This window comes from Nycticebus coucang, chromosome 22, assembly GCF_027406575.1.
Source record: "Nycticebus coucang isolate mNycCou1 chromosome 22, mNycCou1.pri, whole genome shotgun sequence".
Lineage (NCBI taxonomy): Eukaryota > Metazoa > Chordata > Mammalia > Primates > Lorisidae > Nycticebus > Nycticebus coucang.
This window is the reverse complement of record NC_069801.1, coordinates 25,826,102-25,847,277: the sequence shown is the minus strand read 5'-3', so window position 1 is coordinate 25,847,277 and position 21,176 is coordinate 25,826,102. Positions and strand designations below refer to the sequence as shown.

At 50.7% G+C, this 21,176-nt stretch overlaps 2 protein-coding genes across 2 annotated transcripts in view; both read right to left on the bottom strand.

The window, feature by feature from the left end:
• The window catches only part of LCK (LCK proto-oncogene, Src family tyrosine kinase), a 30,432-nt gene extending 20,440 nt beyond the window's left edge, over positions 1-9,992 (bottom strand). Inside the window, exon 1 of the mRNA XM_053575570.1 lies at positions 9,861-9,992. The gene's annotated coding sequence lies outside the window, so the exon portion shown is untranslated. The remainder of the gene's footprint in view (positions 1-9,860) is intronic.
• A 1,969-nt stretch (positions 9,993-11,961) lies between these two features.
• On the bottom strand, positions 11,962-14,605 carry FAM167B (family with sequence similarity 167 member B). The gene is made up of 2 exons (XM_053575587.1): positions 13,083-14,605; positions 11,962-12,445 (listed from the first exon to the last, which is right to left on the bottom strand). The coding sequence occupies exons 1-2, from the start codon at positions 13,332-13,334 to the stop codon at positions 12,215-12,217; spliced, it is 483 nt and encodes a 160-aa protein (XP_053431562.1). The 5' UTR covers positions 13,335-14,605; the 3' UTR covers positions 11,962-12,214.
• Positions 14,606-21,176: the final 6,571 nt, after the last annotated feature.

The window sequence follows — 21,176 nt, the reverse complement described above, 5'->3', positions numbered from 1 at the left end:
GAGAGAGAGTCTCACTTTGTCACCCTCAGTAGATTGCCCTGGCGTCATAGCTCATAGCAACCTCAAACTCTTGGGTTCAAGCAATTCTCATGCCTCAGCCTCCCAAATAGCTGAGATTCTAGGCGTCCACCACAACGCCCGGCTGTCTGGTTAAGTTTTAAAAATTTTGTGTGGAGAAGGGGGTCTCTGTATTTTGCCCAGACTGGTCTCAAATTCCAGGCCTCAAGTGATTCTCGCATCTTGGCCTCCCAAAGTGCTGGGATTACAGTCTACCATGCCTCAATGGACTCACTTTAATCACCTCCACAGATATTATCTCCCCTGGCCAGGACTAGAATGTGTTTTGTTCCCTTGCAAGTGTTTTGTCTCTTTCAACAATTTTTTTTTTTTTTTGTAGAGACAGAGTCTCACTGTACCGCCCTCGGGTAGAGTGCCATGACGTCACACGGCTCACAGCAACCTCTAACTCTTGGGCTTACGCGATTCTCTTGCCTCAGCCTCCCGAGCAGCTGGGACTACAGGCGCCCGCCACAACGCCCGGCTATTTTTTTTTGTTGTTGCAGTTAGGCCGGGGCTGGGTTTGAACCCGCCACCCTCGGCATATGGGGCCAGCGCCCTACTCACTGAGCCACAGGCGCCACCCTCAACAATTTTTTTAAAAAAGTAACATTGTTGGGGCGGCGCCTGTGGCTCAGTCGGTAGGGCGCCAGCCCCATATACCGAGGGTGGCAGGTTCAAACCCAGCCCCGGCCAAATTGCAACCAAAAAATAGCCGGGTATTGTGGCGGGTGCCTATAGTCCCAGCTACTCGGGAGGCTGAGGCAAGAGAATCGCTTAAGCCCAGGAGTTGGAGGTTGCTGTGAGCTGGGTGAGGCCACGGCACTCTACCGAGGGCCATAAAGTGAGACTCTGTCTCTACAAAAAAAAAACAAAAAGTAACATTTTTGGGTGGTGCCTGTGGCTCAGTGAGTAGGGCACCGGCCCTATATACCGAGGGTGACAGGTTCGAGCCTGGCCCCAGCCAAACTGCAACAAAGGGTGGCTGGGTGTTGTGGTGGGCACCTGTAGTCCCAGCTACTCGGGAGGCTGAGACAGGAGAATTGCCTGAGCCCAAGAGCTAGAGGTTGCTGTGATGCCACAGCACTCTGCCAAGGGCAACAAAGTGAGACTCTGTCTCTAAAAGAAAAAAAATAAGTAACACTTTCCCTCCTCCAACATTAGACCTGTTAACTTATTTTTTGTTTTATTTTTATTTTTATTTATTTATTTTTTGAGACAGAGCCTCAAGCTGTCTCCCTGGGTAGAGTGCCATAGCATCACAGCTCACAGCAACCTCCAGCTCCTGGGCTCAAGCGATTCTCCTGCGTCCATCTCCCAAGTAGCTGGGACTACAGGCGCCCACCACAACACCCGGCTATTGTTTGGTTGCAGCCGTCATTGTTGTTTGGCGGGCCTGGGCTGGATTTGAACCTGCCAGCTCAGGTATATGTGGCTGGTGCCTTAGCCACTTGAACCACAGGGTGCTGAGCCTTATTTTTATTTATTTTTTTGAGACAAAGTCTCACTTTGTCACCCCAGTAGAGTACTGTCACATCATCGCTCACAGCAATCTCAAACTATTGGGCTCAGGGGATCTTCTTGCCTCAGCCTCCTGGATCTTCTTGCCAAGCCTCTACTCAGGGCAACACTGTGAGACTCTGTCTCAAAAAAAAAGAAAAGAGGGCGGCGCCTGTGGCTCAGTCGGTAGGGCGCCGGCCCCATATACCAAGGGTGGCGGGTTCAAACCCGGCCCCGGCTGAACTGCAAAAACCAAAAAAAAAAAAAAAAAAAGCTGGGCGTTGTGGCGGGCGCCTGTAGTCCCAGCTACTCGGGAGGCTGAGGCAAGAGAATCGCTTAAGCCCAGGAGTTGGAGGTTGCTGTGAGCTGTGTGATGCCATGGCACTCTACCGAGGGTGATAAAGTGAGACTCTGTCTCTACAAAAAAAAAAAAAAAAGAAAAGAAAAGAAAAGGCAGACTATTCTACTGCATACCATTGTTGTGTTTTTGGCCACTTTGTGGCAAATTCTGGTCAAAATTCTTTAAAACATTTTCTTGACTTTTGCTTCTGGGCAAGATTTGGTTGTTTGGCAAAGCTGTCTATGTTCAATGAAGATGTGGACTTTAGCTATGTCCACACAGAACCCTCAGCATGATATTCAAGAATCAGAGCCAGGTGTGCTGGCTTTCACCTGTAATCCTAGCCCTGTGGGAGGCTGAGGCAGGAGGATTGCTTGAGACCAAAGATTTGAGGTTGTAGTGAGCTATGTTGACGACTTCACTCTAACTGGGGTGACAAAGTGAAACTCTGTTTCAAAAAAAAGAAAAAGAGGGCGGCGCCTGTGGCTCAGTGAGCAGGGCACCGGCCCCATATACCGAGGGTGGCGGGTTCAAACCCGGCCCCGGCCAAACTGCAACAAAAAAATAGCCAGGCGTTGCAGCGGGGGCCTGTAGTCCCAGCTACTCAGGAGGCTGAGGCAGGAGAATCTCCTAGGCCCAGGAGTTGGAGGTTGCTGTGAGCTGTGTGACACCACAGCACTCTATTGAGGGCGATAAAGTGAAACTCTGTCTCTACAAAAAAAAAAAAAGAAGAAGAAGAAAAAGAAGGAAAAGAAAAATGGAATCATAAGAATCAGGTTTGGCAGGTAGGCTAAATAATTTATAATGGGTAAATTAGGGATGCATCCCAGTGGGTCCTTTTTTTTTTGCAGTTTTTGGCCAGGGCTGGGTTTGAACCTGCCACCTCCGGCATATGGGGCCGGCTCCCTACTCCTTTGAACCACAGGTGCTGCCCTCTGGTGGGTCCTTTTTTATTTTTTATTTATTTTATTTATTTATTTATTTTTGGCTGGGGCTGGGTTTGAACCCGCCACCTCTGGCATATGGGACCGGCGCCCTACTCCTTGAGCCACAGGCACCGCCCTGGTGGGTCCTTTTTTAAGTGTTCCTTTTTGATATAATACCACGTTGGAATGAACTCTGTGGCCACTTGCCACAGGAACAAAAAGAAGCCTTCTTATATATGGAAACAAGACGGATTTCTTTTCTTTTTCTTTCTTTTTTTTTTTTGTAGAGACAGAGTCTCACTGTACCGCCCTCTGGTAGAGTGCCATGATGTCACACAGCTCACAGCAACCTCTAACTCTTGGGCTTACACGATTCTCTTGCCTCAGCCTCCCGAGCAACTGGGACTACAGGCGCCCGCCACAACGCCCGGCTATTTTTTTGTTGCAGTTTGGCCGGGACTGGGCTCGAACCTGCCACCCTTGGCATATGGGGCCTGCGCCCTACTCACTGAGCCACAGGCGCTGCCCAAGACGGATTTATTTTCACAAACTGGGAGTGGCTTGAACATAGAACTGATTCTGCTAATCATTTTTGTAAGTAAGAGCTATGAAGCAATTGTTCTTTTCTTTTCTTTCTTTCTTTTCTTTTTTTTTTTTTGAGATAGAGTCTCACTATGTCACCCTAGGTAGAGTGCCGTGGTGTCATAGCTCACAGCAACCTCAAACTCCTGGGCTTAAGTAATTCTCTTGCCTTAGCCTCCCAAGTAGTTGGGACTACAGGCGCCTGCCCCAACACCCAGCTATTTTTTTTGTTGCAGTTGTCATTGTTGTTTAGCTGGCCTGAGCCAGGTCCGAACCTGCCACCCTCAGTGCATGTGGCCAGTGCCATCACCGCTGTGCTACGAGTGCCAAAGTCTGTTCTTTTCTTTCTTTCTTTTTTTTTGCAGTTTTGACCAGGGCCGGGCCAGGCTTGAACCCGCCACCCCAGTATATGGGGCTGGGGCCCTATTCCTTGAGCCACAGGTGCTGCCCAAGCCTGTCTTTTCTTTTTGAGACAGAGTCTCACTCCATCCCCCTGGGTAGAATACCATGGCCTTATCCATATCTTGGGCTCAGGTGATCCTCTTGCCTCAGCCTCTCAAGTACCTGGGGCTACAGGCGCCCACCACAACATCTGGCTAGTTTTTCTATTTTTAGTAGAGATGGGGTCTCACTCTTGCTCAGGCTGGTCTTGAACTCCTGAGCTCAAGCAGTCCATTGGCCTCAGCCTCCCAGAGGGCTATGATTATAGAAGCAATAACGCCTTCCAAGAAGCAATTATTCTAATTGGTAGTTCAGTAGATGTCCCCTATCCAGTAATTTACATGTCTCTAATAATTCCTTTCACTGAGTCTCTCCCTTGGGTACCTCTGTGTGCACTTTGCATTATGGGAATTTTGTCAGAGTGGAGCCATACAACTTGGCAATCTACAGTGCTTTATGAAAGTTTTTGTATGTTTGTTTTGAAATGGAGTCTCACTTTGTTGCCCTGGGGTTGAATGCTGTGGTGTCATAATAGCCCACAGCCACCTCAAATTCTTGGGCTCAAGCAATCCTCCTGCCTCCCAAGTAGCTGGGACTACAGGCATCTGTCACAGTGCCCAGCTATTTTTTCTACTTTTTTTTAGTAGAGACAGGTTTTGCTCTTGCTTGGCCTAGTCTCAAATTCCTGAGTTCAAGCAATCCACTCACTCCGGCCTCCTAGAATGCTAGAATTATAGGCATGAGCCACCAGGCCCAGCCTGATTTATGAAAATTTCTAGAAGTCTACAGGTTATAGAGGCTCAGCTCACCATGTCCATGTCATAGTGACCCAAATTCAATGGCACAGTCTCCCAGTCACTCCCTGGCAGAGGGCTTTTGGGTAGGTTAAGAAACCTCTTTGAACTCCATCAGTCAATTCCTTCATCTATAAAATGAAAATGAAAATAGGACCTGCATCTTGAACTATTGTGAGCGTTATATGTGGTATATAAATGAGCCCATATAATAAAATACTTAACATGGTGGTTGGTGGATAGTAAGGACTAAATAAACAAGATAATTGTTACTTGAGGCCAGCATGGGCATTTCATCACACCAGCCATAAAACATCTTCTAGACTAAAATGATCTATCATTCTCATTTTCCTCAGTGATTAATTTTTTTTTTTTTTGAGACAGAGTCTCACTCTATTACTCTAGGCTAGAGTGCCATGGCCTCAGCATAGTCCCAGCAACCTCGAACTCCTGGGTTCAAGAGACCCTCTTGCCTCAGTCTCCCGACTAGCTGGGACTAAAGGTACCCATCACCACACCTGGCTACTCTTTCTATTTTTAGTAGAGATAGGGTCTCGCTTTGCTCAGTCTGGTTTCAAATTCCTCACCTCAAGGGATCCTCCTGCCTCAGCCTCCCAGAGCGGTCCTCTGTGATTTTTGGTACTTACACAGACAACTACATTTTCACTTTTGATAACATTTATCTAAAATGGAAACTTCATTACCATAAATGGAATATCAGTATCACCAGCCACATCTAGAAGTTACATACACATCAGCACACAGTATTATCATTATCATTATTATTATTATTATTATTTTTGAGGCAGAGTCTCACTATGTCACCCTCAGTAGAGTGCTGTGGCATCACAGCTCACAGCAACCTCAAACTCTTTTGGGCTTAAGCGATTCTCCTCCTCAGCCTCCCAAGTAGCTGGGACTACAGGTGCCCGCCACAACACCCAGCTATTTTTTGTCTGTAGTTGTCATTGCTATTTGGCAGGCCCGGGCTGGGCTCGAAGCCACCACCTCCAGTGTATGTGGCTGGCACCCTAGCAGCTTGAGCTACAGGTGCCGAGCCACATCAGCGCACATTAAAATAAACACATTAATTAACATTTGTGAATGTTCATCCAGTATCCCCTAAAATCACTCACACACATCAAAAGTATACAGGCCATATTTTGGGAAATGCTGTGCTGTAGGAGAAAACTTTGGGCTAAGCCCTCTATAGCTGGGTTAGAAGAGCCAGCCTATTTTTTTTTTTTTTGTAGAGACAGAGTCTCACTTTATGGCCCTCAGTAGAGTGCTGTGGTGTTACACAGCTCACAGCAACCTCCAACTGCTGGGCTTAAGCGATTCTCTTGCCTCAGCCTCCCGAGTAGCTGGGACTACAGGCGCCCGCCACAACACCCGGCTATTTTTTTTTCTTTCGGTTGCAGTTCAGCCGTGGCCAGGTTTGAACCCGCCACCCTTGGTATATGGGGCTGGCGCCTTACCGACTGAGCCACAGGCACCGCCCAGAGACAGCCTATTAACAAAAATATAATGGATACTTTCCACATGCCAGGGTCCGACCTAGTGCTGAGGACAGAAGTGAGCAAACAGAAAGAGTCCCATACACAAAGTCCTGCCCTCTGTGACAGAGGTGGGTCCCCCTCCGGTGGTCGCTTCATTTTACAGGAGGCTGTAAGGCCCGTTTCAGCTTGCGGATCAATTGTATCTGTGACTGCCAACAACATGGCAACACAAGATAGCAGTACTTGCCAGGAAGTAGCATTTCAAAAACACCACCACTACCCATTTACCAAGCTAATGTTTAGCTAAAACCATTAAAAGGATGAAGTAGAGCTCCATGCACTGACATGGAAAGACGTGCCTGTGCCTATTTGCATTTAAATATGTACATATAGGGTATTCTTTTAATCCAGTTTCTGTGCTAAGCCTTTATTGGCATTATTTCACATAATTCTCATAATAATCCTATGAAGTAAGTACTATTATTGTTCCCATTTTACAGATGCAAAAACTGATGCCCAACTGGGTAGAGTCATTTATCTGAGGGCCTCATAACAAGCAAATGAGCAGTGGAGTTGTGAATCGAACCCTGGTCTGCCTGCCTGCGGAGACTAGACTCTGAGCTGCCACGTTTTTCAGCAGCCATACGTAGGAAAATCTGGAAGGTTGCATGGCAAATTGTTCTCACAGAGCACATCCCAGAAGAGGGATTGGCTGCATTTCTTGTATTTCTCTATATATCTCTGTACTGTTTGAATTTTTAAAAACAGCCATGTGCTAATTTTGTAATTGGTAAACAAAAACAACAAAAGCCATTACCAAAATAACAACCCTGCCAAGAGACACAATCTTTTGAGGAGTAACAACAGCACAGCCCTCGCCAGGCACAGTGGCTCACGCCTGTAATCCTAGCACTCTGGGAGGCCGAGGTGGGAGGATTGCCTGAGCTCAGGAGTTCAAGACCAGCTTGAGCAAGAGGGAGACCCCATCTCTACTAAAAATAGAAAAACAAACCGGGTGTTGTGACGGGTACCTGTAGGCCCTGCTATTCAGGAGGCTGAGGCAAGAGTCTAAGGTTGCTGTGAGCTATGATGCCATAGCATTCTTCTAAAGTGGACCCAGTGGCTAAGCTCAGAAATCAGCCTGCTGGAGTTCTCACACCCACCATATACAGGAAGCAAACTCATTTGCAAAGCCACATTATAAGTGTAAGGGAATGGATGGTTCACCAGCCTGCTAAAATGCTGAGAGGGTGTAAATCTCAGTGTGGATGGACCTTCCTTTGGTATATGATTTGCAGAAGGGAGTACCTGACCTCCCTTAAGCACCTACTATGTATCGGGTGCTATCCAGGACACATCATTGTTATTATTTCCTCTTCGATTCCCCACAAGCATTGTGTAAGGGAGAGATTTATTATTGCCTCTTTATGGATAAGTAAACTAAAGTTCAGAGAGGTGAAGCCACTCGCTCAAGGAAATGGCAGAACCAGAACTGTACACAAGTCTGCCTGACTCAAACGCATCTTCTTTGCCCCACACGAAACCCATGGGCTCTCTTCTCTCTTGCCTTTGGTCTTGCTCTGAGGTCTCTGCCTTCATGGTACCCAAGGACAGAACCGAGGGATAATGACCTTGGCTTCATGTCCTAGGCACTCTCCAAAATGGGCATTTGTACCTTCTCAGAACTGCTTTTACTCTTCTGGAAAGCTTTCCAGAATCTCCTGTGGAACCTTCTCCTCTTCTCTGAACTTTCAGCCTGTTTTCTGACCCGTCTACTTGGCCCATTCTCCCTTTGAGAAGAGCCTCTGCTCCTGGGCCCCAAGGGTGAGGGACCATGTCCGATTCATCTATCAGTGTAGAGCTGGGTAGAAGGAGCAGCTCTGTCTATTCAGAGGTAGAGGAGTCCCCCTTAGAGCACAGGAGAGCCAATATGTTCCCAGCCCCTACAGAGGCCACAGGCCTTGGAGCTGGAGACAAGAGAAGGGCTGGGATACGCTGACTAGGCAGAAAATGTGTGTCACCAAAAACTCCAATGAAGCAGGGAGAAACGGGAAAGTCTGGCTGAGGTTGGGACTCCCCCCAAAACTAAAGGCTCAGAGATAAAAAAAAAAGCAAGGGAGTAAGCAGCTGACTATCCCTTCCTGGGCCTCCTCCCTAGGGTCTGGGGCAACAAGGCTGAAGCAGGAGGCCACAAGAGAAAAGGACAGGACATCCTGCTGTGATAGCTGGCAGGGGCAGCTTTCCAGATGGAAGTTCAACAGTTCCTTGTCCAGGGCCAACTGCACCGCTGTCTGGGATAAAAATAGCCCTTCCTGGGCGGTGCCTGTGGCTCAAAGGAGTAGGGCACTGGCCCCGAATACTGGAGGTGGCAGGTTCAAACCCAGCCCCGGCCAAAAACTGCCCCTTCCTCTTCCCTTCTCTCCTCATTTTCTTTCACCTCCAACTTCCCAGCATCAGATCAGATTATGTCTGTTCTCCCTGGAGACTCCATCCCAGATGATAAACACCCCCTCACATATCCCTGCAGTGCCATCGGGAGACTCCTCTCTCTCTCAGGGGTTGCTGGTCACTGAGGCTAAAATTCCTTCTCATGTGTCCATCTGAATGCTATAGGTGACTCCTCTCTTTCTCTCTCAGAAAATTCTTTGTTTTTTGAAACAGAGTCTCACTTTTTTACCCTCAGTAGAGTGCTGTGGTGTCATAGTTCACAGCAACCTCAAACTCTTGGCCTTAAGCAATTCTCTTGCCTCAGCCTCCCAAGTAGCTGGGACTACAGGCGCCTACCACAATGCCTGGCTATTTTTTTTAGAGACAGCGTCTCACTCTGGCTCAAGCTGTTCTCGAACTGTGAATTCGGGCACTTTGGCCTCCCAGAGTACTAGGATTACAGGTGTGAGCCACTGCTCCTGGCCTCTCAGGAAATTCTTGTTACTGGGGTCTGCCCCACAAACCAGAAGATTCCTGACTCAAGACTGTTCTTTATCCTTCTCAGTTGAGAGCCTGGGGGAATCACAGCCTGGACCATCTCTCTCTCCCAGGGCCCAGCTCTGTCACTTCCTTGCTGAGAGGCTGGACATCAAGTGCCTGGCCCTTTCTGGGCCTTATCCTCATGGAGCAAGGGATTGGCCTTGGTGATTTCTGAAGGCCTTTTTTGAGACACTCTGTCACCCTGGGTAGAGTGCCATGGCATCAGCATAGTTCACAGTAACCTCAAATGCTTGCCCTCAAGTGATCCTCTTGTCTTAGCCTCCCAAGTAACTGGGACTACAAGCGCCCACCATGACATCCGGCTAGTTTTTTCTATTTTTAGTAGAGATGGAATCTCACTCTTGCACAGGCTGGTCTTGAACTCCGGAGCTCAAGCAATCCACCTGCCTCAGCCTTGCAAGGTGTTTGGATTACGGGCATGAGCCATCGCGCCCAGCTCTAAAGGCATTTTTAATACTTTACAGCCCATGTGCCAGATCTCCAAGAAGCATTCCCCCAGTGAGGCTGGGGCCATTGGCAGACAATGTGGCAGAGGCAAGAACCACCACTTTGCAGGAAAGAGGTGACCCAGCTGCACTGCATTTCTCTCACCTGACCTCCAGCAAGGGAGGAGGTCCCAGCCTGAAGGGCTGCTGCTGCATCCCCAGGGAGCCTGGCCCCGTACACAGTCACAGCCCTCTGCTATCAGGCTTCCCACCACAGTCCCTAGACCCCTGCACCCAATACTCCTTACCTGCCCAGCCTGGGAGCCTCAGGCCTCATTCACATGGTCCTCCTGGCCTAGCCTGGCTGCCCTGACACTTTCAGCTCCCCTCACCGTCGTAGCCACCGCCTGTTTCCCCGCGCCCACGTCCCACCCTGACTTCCTGCCTCCTCCTGAGGGCTCTGCAGCCAACCGGGGCCCCAGCAGCCCAACCACAAGCCATTTAGCACCCTAAGCTTCCTGCCACTATAGCCCCCCACCCCTCAGCCTGAGGGTCCCCTACATCTCCAGACCAGACCTTACCCACCCTAAGGGTGACACTCAAAGGCTTAATATCAGGGGAGGATATTTGATGGATCCTCCCTTCTGCCCTTCAGGGTATATATACCTGGGCTAGGGGTTCAAGGGCAGCCTTTGACCCCAAGGAGGAGGGGGCACACTCTGCTTATAGTAAAAGGCAAGTTGCACCACTGTTACAGCCAGAGAACTGAGTGACCCTTTTGTTTTAGTCTGACAGCAAAGGTTGCATTGCTCACAGCAAGAGAACAGAACAATATTCCTGTTAAAATGTTGGGAGCAGACCACACATGTTACAGTGGGATGTCAGCCAACAGAACAATACCAATGTCATCTCAGGGCACAGGACAATAGCTTTATTATAGTCAAGGGCAGGCTGTGAGTTGGCTAACAGCCCTCTCACAGACAGAATGCTGGACACACTGTTTCAGGAGGCAGGCAGAACAGCCCCTGCTAGACACAGACCAAGACAATACCGACCAATCATGGTTGAAGAGTAGGGATGCTATTCTAATTTAGGTAGAGGCAAAGCCAGAGCCCCTGGTAGAGGAGGAGGACTTATTACCATCTCCTGCAACAGGAGGGAGGCAGAACAAACATGCCTGCCCAGACACCCAGGTGCAGCCAGCAGACTGTCAGAACTTTCTGTTATTGGCAGGAGGCAAAAAAACCATCACAAGCAGCAGACTGGCCAGGAATTTCCATTCACCTGGGGCCAGGCTGGGGTGGCACCCATTATAGGCTAAGGGCCAGGTCACTAGTGATGTGAGAAACTGCAGGTGGCCTATATTAGGCCCCCAAACTGGGCCCTGACCCTACTGGGAAGAAAGTGTAAAGGCCTGAGCCAGTGAGTGGGGGCAGGGGAGCCCACAGAGCATTGTTGGGGTTTGTGAGGTGGAAGCTGATGCTGTGTGTACTCAGCTGTGGGGGGGGGGGGGAGCAGGAAATGGGTGGGGGGAAGAGGAAGCCCAAGCCGGGTTGGAAAGTTAGACAAAGAGGGTAACACGGAAACAAAGGCTGAGAGAAACAAACTAAAAAACCTACAGAGTGACACAGAGCCCAGAGTTGTAAACCTAAACGCTTCACAGTCCATCTCCAGGTTCAGCACAAGAGGGTTAAGATTGCTGGTGACAATAATCACTCACATTTACTAAGTGCTTACTGTTCACTCTTTCCAGATACCCGTGGAGTTAGAATTAGCATCTCTATTGTAGAGGAGAGGAAACAGATTCAGGGGTAAAGGAACCTCCTGGAGCTCTCATAGAAATAAATAGGAGCTTTGAAATCAGGATTACCAGATTCTGTATTTTATAGCAGCCCAATTTACCTAAGTTACCTCCCAAGGAGATGATTAGGATAGGATTTTAAGTTTTTCCCACTTTTCTTTTGAGACATGGTCTTGCTCTGTTGCCCAGGCCTGAGTGCAGCCGCATCATCAATAGCTCAGCAGCCTCAAACCTCTGGGCTCAGACCATCTTCCTGCCTCAGGTTCCCCAGCAGCTGAGACTACATGTGTGCACCATCACCTCTGGCTTTTTTTTTTAGAGGTGGGATCCTGCCACATTGCCCAGGCTGGGCTCTAACTCCTGGCCTCAAGTGATACTTCCGCCTCACCTTCCTTCAGTGCTGGGATTACAGGCAGAAGCCGTTGCGCCTGACCCGACTCTGGTCTTGCTAAAACAGAGAGACAGGGCTGGAGCTGCGGAGAACGTGGGCAGACATCTGCCCATCTCCACCCCAACACGGGGCCCTCTCTCAAGGTGGTCCCAGCCACAGACAACAGACAATAGCCTTGGGCCTGAATAAACGACTGCAGAGACCTTCTTGAGAAGCAGAGAGGGCGTTTATTGAAGAACTTGGGCGTCTAAGCTTCTACCCTTCCCCCTCACCAGCTAGGGCAGTAGGGGCGACGGGATCGTGGGGCTTTGTGCTCTTGGGACTCAGTTCTCAGAGACCTGAGTGTTCCCCACTTCCCTGCCAGGCTCTGGAGCATGTGGGGCACCAACTCCTCCACGTACCCCTCCCTCCCCTATTCTCAGGCAGGCTGGGAAAGCGGTGGCTCTGGAGGGGAGCAGAGCAGGTGTCCCTTAGCAAAGGGTGAAGCGCCGGGCGCTGATGTTCATGCGCGTGAGGCCCAGGTGCCGCAGCGGCGGGGCCAGAGCCAGGCCGCCCCCAGGCTCCAACTCCAGCTCCAACTCGGCGTCATTCAGCAGCTCCTGGTGCAGGTGACAGACTTGGTCCACCTTCAGCCGATGCAGCTGGGCCCGCAGCCTCAGCAGCTGTCCTGCCAGCTGCCGGTCCTGTGCCTGCATTTCCCGCTGCGGCAGAGAGGGAGCGTGAGCCTAAGGGGCTAGTTTCCAGCCTTGCGCCCTTCCTCCCCTCAGGTTGACTAGGGCCTTTGCACTGGCTGTGCCCTCTCCAAGGCCCTGTCACCTGAGCTCAATGCCTCCCCATCTTTCAGATTTTGCTCTTCTGGTAGTTCTCAAACAGAGCTAAGGAGCCATTATTAAGCAAATACAGATCAATGAAAGCAGAATCTACAAGTTGGAGCCTGGCATCTTTATCTTTGCAGTATTGGGTTGACAACCACCTATTCAACCCTCACCTCTTCAGATTCTGCCTACAGTATGATCAGTGAACTGCTTTTGTACTTTACTGTATCTTTGGGGCATAGCAATTCCCAGAGTAGGGCAGGCCATGGGCATGGTGGCCGCCCCAAAGACAGAGCTGTTTCCCGAGCCATAGAAGCACTAGATCAGTAGATATGATGGTGTACTTCTTCAGCAAGACTCCCCGAATGAAACCCTGGACACGTCTACTCCTGGCTTCTCAGGCACAGGGCAGGGGAGTGGGCAGTTGCTGAGAGTGGAGTCCATTCTCATCCCCTCCCCACACCCATGATCTTGGGCCCTAAAGACCACTGGGACGAAGGCCTGCCCACCCCACCAGACTCACCAGCTCCTGTCGGAGCCACTGAAGAGCAGAATCCATTGAATCGAAGCCACAGATGGCTCCAGGTGCCCCTTGCCCAGGTTTGGCTTGGGCCCTGTGCCAGGCCTGGCTCTGGACCTGGGCTGTCCACTCCAGATATGATGGCCTTCGAGTCTGCAGCTGCAGTTTGGCTGTCAGTGCCTTCACAGAGTCCAGGCTCTCCTCCTCCTCTTCATCTTCTCCCAACGCCTGGAATTTCAGTGGCCCCAGGGACATGGTGGTTTTGAGGAGAGTGACAGAGGAAGGCTGCCACTTTGAGATTAGGGAAAGCCTGGCAATATTGCTCAAAGACAAGTAGCAGAAACTGGTCAGGCACAGTGGCTCACACCTGTAATCCTAGCACTCTGGGAGGCCAAGATGGAAGGATTCCTTGAAATCAGGAGTTCAAGAACAGCCTGAGCAAGAGACAGACTCTGTCTCTACAAAAATAGAAAAATTAGCTGGGCATAGTGGCAGGCACCTGCAGTCCCAGCTACTCAGGAGGCTGAAGTAGGAGGATCCCCTTGAACCCAGGAGTTTGAGGTTACAGTGAGCTATGATAAGGCCACTGCACTCTAGCCTGGATAACAGAGAGACTCTGTCTCAAAAAAAAAAAAAAAGGTGGCAGAAGCTGAGGGTGAAAAGAGTGTGCTAGGGTATATGCAATATTGAATGTTCAAGGTGAGTTAGAGAGGCTTAGTGTGTCAGAGTGAGTGAGCAGATGGCAGTGTGAGGCCAAGTGTGCAAGGGCTGGAATTTTCCTGGACTACTAACCCAGGAGCCACGTGATGCCCATCTGGGTGGGGGCAGGAGGAACCCTGCTCCTCTGGCCTCTTGGATGAATTTTATTGTCTTTGCCCAGAAGGAGACACCCAGTTCCCAGAAAGGAAGTTGCTCCAGGATGAGAAAAGCATCATTCACACCAGAGTCTTGGCCCTCTTCCCAAGTTTCAAGTTAAGAGAGTTGAAAGGTGGAAGGAGCCTGACTAGCTGCTCCCTGATCTTACTCAGGACACAGCCCTTTAGCAAAGGAATGGAGTCCAGAGCCCTGGCCTGGGAGTCAGGCTCTGTAGAACCTTGTGCAAGTCACTGACCTTCTCTGAAGTCTACTGGGACAGATTAAGGACTTCCGGGTATACTCAAAGGAAATCCCTCTAAGGGCTGCCTGCAGAGGAAGGCTGAGGTATGGATGGTTCCTATTCTTTCCGCTCTCCAGCCCTCCCTAGGCTTTAACTAGAGCAGTTCCCTATTATTTTTTTTTTTTTTTTTTGTAGAAACAGAGTCTCACTTTCAGCTCACAGCAACCTCCAGCTCCTGGGCTAGGGTGATTCTCTTGCCTCAGCCTCCGGAGTAGCTGGGACTACAGGCGCCCGCCACAACACCCAGCTACTTTTTTTTGTTGCAGTTTGGCTGGGATTGGGTTTGAACCTGCCACCCTCCGTATATGGGGCAGGCACCCTACCCACTGTGGAGCCACAGGCACCACCCGAGCAGTTGCCTTTTTTAAACTTTGTATTGAAATATAACACACACAGAAAAATCCACTTATCATAAATGTGCAGCTTGATGAATTCTCCTAAACCGAATACACCTATGTAACCAAAACCCAGATCAAGTCAGTTTTATCAGCTCTCAGGAAGCCTCTTGCTGTTCCTGGACTGTCACTACTTTCCTAAGGCCTGTTACTATTCCCTCATTCTATGGTAGCATAAATTACTTTTGCCTAATTGTATATTTTCCAGTGGTTCTCAAATTTTAGCATGGATCAGGATCACCTAGAAAGCTTGCTAAGATTGCTGGGCCCTGCCCCTAGAGTTCTGATTGGCTGTATAGGATAGGGCCTAATAATTTATTTTTCTACCAAATTCTCATCCTGGCTGCTGCTGCTGCTCTGGAATTTTACAAAAATTTGTATTCTTTCATGTCTGATTTCTTTCATAGAGCATTTCCAATTCTATGTTTATATTATGGGGGGCCCACACGTATGATTTTATTCTTTTTTTTTTTTTGGTAGAAACAGAGTTTCACTGTATCGCCCTCAGTAAAGGGCCATGGCATCACACAGCTCACAGCAACCTCCAATTCCTGGGCTTGGGCGATTCTCTTGCCTCAACCTCCAGAATAGCTGGGACTACAGGCGCCTGCTACGCCTGGCTATTTTTTTGTTTGCAGTTTGGCCAGGGCCGGGTTTGAACCCACCACCCTGGGTATATGGTGCCGGCGCCTACTCACTGAGCCACAGATGCCGCACCAGAAGGCCTTTTAAAGGAAAGAGTTGGTCTTATTCTTCTTAGTAATCAGCACCTAGCACAGTGTAGGCATCAGTGTTTAAGAAATGAGGCCAGGCACAGTGGCTCATACCTGTAATCCTAGCACTCTAGAAGGACAAGGTGGGTGGCATGAGTTGGAGACCAGCCTGAGGAAGACTGAGACCCCATCTCAAAAAATTAGCTGGGCATTACGCCTGGCACCTATAGTCCCAGCTACTAGGGAGGTTGAGCTATGATGCCACGGCACTCTACCAATGGGAACAAAATGAGACTCTGTCTCAAAAAAAAAAAATTAATAGAATGGATGGAGACCTCCAGTAAATTAGTTAAGCCTCCTACTGTAATTTTTTTCTTTTTTAGAGACAGAGTCTCACTTTGTTGCCCTCAGTAGAGTGCTGTGCTGTCACAGCTCACAGCAACCTCCAGCTCTTGGGCTTAGGCGATTCTCTTGCATCAGCCTCCCTAATAGCTGGAACTACAGGTGCCCGCCACAACGCCCGGCTATTTTGTTGTTGTTGTTGCAGTTTGGCCAGGGCCGGGTTTGAACCCGCCACCCTCGGTATATGGGCCAGTGCTCTACTCACTGAGTCACAGGCACTGACCGCTCCTCCTACTGTAATTTTACCAGCTTAAATGTATCTCTCCCCAGACTGAAAATCCTTTGCATAGAACTTCTTGGTTTTTTTTATTATTATTATTATTTTTATTTTTGAGACAGAGTCTCACTATGTCACCTTCGGTAGAATGCCATGGCGTCACAGCTCATAGCAACCTCAGACTCTTGGGTTCAAGCGATTCTCTTGCCTCAGCCTCCCAAGTGGCTGGGACTACAGGTGCCCTCCACAATGCCCAGCTATTTTTTTCTTTTTTTTTGTAGAGACAGAGTTTCACTTTATTGCCCTCGGTAGAGTGCCGTGGCGTCACAGAGCTCACAGCAACCTCCAACTCCTGGGCTTAGGCGATTCTCCTGCCTCAGCCTCCCGAGTAGCTGGGACTACAGGCGCCCACCATAACGCCCGGCTATTTTTTTGTTGCAGTTTGTCTGGGGCTGGGTTTGAACCTGCCACCCTCGGTATTTGGGGCCAGCGCCCTACTCACTGAGCCACAGGCGCCGCCTGCCCGGCTATTTTTTTGTTGCAGTTGTCATTGTTGGTTAGCTGGCTTGGGCCAGGTTCGAACCCGCTAACTTCAGTCTATATGGCTGGCCTCAAGCCAAGCCACATAGAACTTCTTCTTTTTCTTCTTTTCTTTTGAGGCAGAGTCTCACTTTGTTTCCCTGGGTAGAGTGCTGTGGGGTCAAAGCTTACAGGAACCTCAAACTCTCTTGAGGTAAAGCGATTCTCTTGCCTCAGCCTCACAAGTAGCTGGAACTACAGGTGCCTGCCACAACACCTAGCTATTTTTTTTTTTTTTTTTATAGAGACAGAGCCTGACTTTATGGCCCTCGGTAGAGTGCCATGGCCTCACACAGCTCACAGCAACCTCCAGCTCCTGGGCTTAAGTGATTCTCTTGCCTCAGCCTCCCAAGTAGCTGGGACTACAGGTGCCCGCCACAACGCCTGGCTATTTTTTGGTTGCAGTTTGGCCGGGGCCGGGTTTGAACCCGCCACCCTCAGTATATGGGGCTGGTGCCTTACCGACTGAGCCACAGGCGCCACCCACTATTTTTGTTGTTGTGTTGTTGCAGTTGTCTTTGTTATTTAGCAGGCCTGGACCTGGTTTCAGCCTCTGTATATGTGGCTGGCACCCTACACACTGAGCTACAGCCCTCCCCTCCTCCTCCATCCCACCTTCTTGTTACCCCTGAGTCCCAAGACCAAACACAGCTCAGAATATGGGCAATACGTACTTGGTCAAAGGATGGAGTGACAGAGGATGGGGTTCTTGGTGATAGGACTCAGAAATGGCCAGCAAAGAAAACGGAGAGCTGTGAAGGGGGAGGAGAGCCACCTAAACCTGCTGCTTGCATTTAAAGTGGACCAAGGGATTTCCCCCCCCTCAGGATCTTATGTGGGAGGAAGTAGGCAGTTCCCAGTTTCACACCCACACTTTCCAGTTCTTCCACACCAGGGTAAGAGATGGTAAGTTTTCTGTTTTTTTAGTCGGCGGTAGTGCTTGTGCTCAGGGCTTTAAAATATATATATATATACATACATACTGAGTGTCTCCTGCCACCCAGGTACAAAGTTAAGAGCTTTAGGCAAGATTAATCTCCCCATTTCACAGATGATGAAATTGAGGTTTCCTTATAATAGGGTCTGGCCAAGGACTTCGCTAAGAGATACTGGCATAATGAAGTGAGAATTCCGGTGAAACTCTGAGATCCTTTCCTCTGAGGGGCCTCCTTAACAGCTGTCCTGCCGGTGTCGCCAGCTGCCCAGCCAGTTCTTGTGTCCTTCGGAGCCCGCCGGCTCGGCCCCACGCTCCTGGAGTCCTCTGCTGTGCACCAAGACCCCTACTGGCAGGATGGAGTTCTCGGAGCTGATCCGTACTGGCCGAGCCCAGGCACAGCTCCTGCGAGGCCCGGAGGTAGCCCCGCTGCGCGGCACGCTATGCGTCGCCGGACACCACCTGTTGCTGTTTAGGGTCCCAGTCCACTCCAGACCTGTGGCTGCTGCTCTTGCGTAGTGTGGACTCTGTCGAGAAGCGGTTAGACCTGTCGGGGCCGTCCCCGGAGTAGGGAAGTGCGCCACTCGCTGGGGACGGGGGAAGGGCGAGCGCAGGAGCTAGCTCTCCTGCCTAGCTTCTGGTCCATGAAACTCATTTCTCTTCCCCCGATTAGCGGGGCGAGGGGGTACTGGGCCTGGGCCCGTCCATCCCTAGGGCTGCGAGTGACTCCGGCACCATCACGCTGCACTGTAAGGACCTGCGGATGTTGGAGCTGGAAATAAGAGGGCGTGGAAGCGACGCCGGATCGATTGCCGGATCCATCTAGGTATATGCTGAAGAGTGTACCGAACCCCTAAGTTATGCCTATCTCTTATGGAGGGTAGCGCTACTGTGAAAAGGAGCTCTGCATCCAGTATCCCAGGGCACGAAATGACAGGGGGTTGCAGGTGGTCTGGGGTATGCGGAGAGGCTGTGGAGCCGAGGGGCTGGAAAGGGCACGGGTGACTATTCTGACCTTCACTGGAACCCCTGGCTGCCTTCCCCAGGCGCTGTCCTCCCTGGAATCGGTCAAGTCCTTTCCGTTCTTCTACGGTCCCAGGGGCCTGAGATTAGGAGACGCCTGCCATTTCCTCCCTCCCGAACGCTGTTACAAGTGAGTAGCTCGTGAGGTGGGCGCGGTCATGCGGCCCGGGGATGTGCAAACGCAGGGCCAGTCGGAACAGGGCACTCACTGTGTACTCTAAACTTGGCCTCGCCCCTCCCGGCGCCTCAGACCGACGCAGCGGTCGTGGCGGCTGAGTCAGGTGAACGAGGTCTTCAGCTTGTTCCCCAGTTACCCTTGGGCATTGATCGTGCCTAGCGCGGTGGACCACGCGGCCCTGGCGCTGGGCGCCGGCTTCCGCAAGGGAGGCCGCTTCCCTGTGCTCAACTACCACCAGGCTCCCAGCTGAGCCGTGAGCCCCGCCCCTCCCAGACTCCTCCCGGACCCCTCCCCGGGGCCCCGCTGCGTCCTTCTAGGGCCTTTTCAGCCCTAGCTCCGCCAGTTGGCTGCCTGGTTGAGGCTTCAGTTCCTACCCTATCCGTGCCCTGCCCCCTCCCCTCAATCCAGCCTTCTCTCACCCGGGCCCCGCCCCTCCTGCATTTTGTGATCTCACCTTTCTCTGGCCCTGCGCTGGGGGCTCTGGGCCCCTTAAAGCTTAGTTCTTTTTTGTTAACCCAGGACCTATCCCCGGTCTATTCATAGGATCTCTCCCAACTCTGGCCACAGCACACGCTGACTGGCCCAAAGCCTGGAGAGTTCTACCCCTCTGGTCCTTGTGCTCCTGCTCGCCTCTGCCAGCTCTAGGCCGGCTCCTGTGTGTAGACCTGACCTATGGGCCTCCGAGGCTGGGTGGGCACACTTTTGGAGCTGAGTCCCTGTCCACAGGTTCTGTTACGCGCCAGCCAGCCTGCGACCGGTCCCCAAAAGCGGCAGTGTGCGGAAGATGAGGAGCTGCTGCGAGCTGTGCTGGCGGGGGCTTGCCCTGTAGCCTGGGGCTTCGTCCTGGACACTGCTCTGCCCAGGCTGCAAAACAGGCCAGCATGACAGGCCGCGGCACAGAGGCCAAGGTCGCTTACCCTGGCTGGAAACGGCTGCATTGGCCCTTGGAGAGGTAAGGGGCCTCTCACCCTCCCCCTAGACTGTCTCCTGCAAGATTCCATGAATGCGGGTGGGGAGGGGAGTGGTGCCTTCCAGGAGCCTTGAAGACTGCTAGGCCTTTCCTGTTGGCCATCCCTCCAGGTGGGCATCCCCACTTGCACATCTCCACTGAGAGCTCATTATTCTCTAGGCATCCCAGTTTTGCCCGGAAAGAAAGGTACCTCCTTACATTAAACTGAAATTTGCCTTCCTGAAACAACCTCCCTACACGCAGCCTCCCTGAGGGCTGTGCCTGCACAGATGTTATCTGTTCCCTGTCTTCAGATGAAGATAGTGGCTAGAGGAGGTCCTGAGGGAGATTTTGTGCTTTGAGAGAGTGAATTGCTTCTCTATCCAAAATACAAAACTCTAGTTTATTCATTTATTCACCCAGCATTGAGCACAGGAGCTGCCATGGTGACCAGCCAGACATGACAGAGATCAGCAGTGAATGGGCAATCAGAACCCATTGAGATAAGTGGCAGCTCAGAGGAGATGCCTCTCTCTTAGTAAGGTGACTTTAGGTAATCCAAATGTTCCTTGGAGAACAGGATGCTTTAGCTGAGACCTGAAAAAGGAGGGTGTGTTAACTAGGAGGAAGAAAGACAGTCCAGATGGAGAGACCTGCAGGTATATCGGTGCAGAGAACACCTGGTTATTTACCCTGTTTGGGGAACTGCAAGTTTAGTAGTCCCACCTTTATCCTCCAGGGATATGCTTTGAAACTCCTGTGTATGCCTGAAACATCAGCTAGTACCAAACTCTGTATATCCTATGTTTTTCCTACACATTCATACCTGTGGTAAAGTTTTTTTTTTTTTTTTTAGACAGTCTCACTATGTCGCCCTTGGTAGAGTGCTATGGCATCACAGCTCACAGTAACCTCAGACTCTTGAGCTTAAGCAATTCTCTTGGCTCAGCCTCTCAAGTAGCTAGGACTATAGGCGCCTGCCACAACACGTGACTATTTTTTTGTTGCAGGTGTTTAGCTGGCCTGGGCTGGTTTGAACCTGCCACCCTTAGTGTACGTGGCTGGTGCTCTAACCACTGTGCTCTGGTTGCCAAGCCTTTTTTTTTGTGAGAGTTTTTTTTTTTTTTTGTAGAGACAGAGTCTCGCTTTATGGCCCTCGGTAGAGTGCCGTGGCCTCACACAGCTCACAGCAACCTCCAACTCCTGGGCTTAAGCGATTCTCTTGGCTCAGCCTCCCGAGTAGCTGGGACTACAGGCGCCCGCCACAATTTTGTGAGAGTTTTACTTCGTTGCTCTCAGTTCGAGTGCCGTGGTGTCGTAGCTCACAGCAACCTCAAAACTCTCAAACTCTTGGGCTCAAGTGATCCTCTTGCCTGAGCCTCCTGAGTAGCTGGGACTATAGGCACCCACCACAACGCCTGGCTATTTTTTGGAGACAGGGTCTTGCTTTGCTCAGTCTGGTCTCAAACTCCTGAGCTCAAGCCATCCACCTGCCTCAGGCTCTCAGACTGCTAGGATTACAGGTGTGAGCCAGCGCACTTGGCCAGGTAA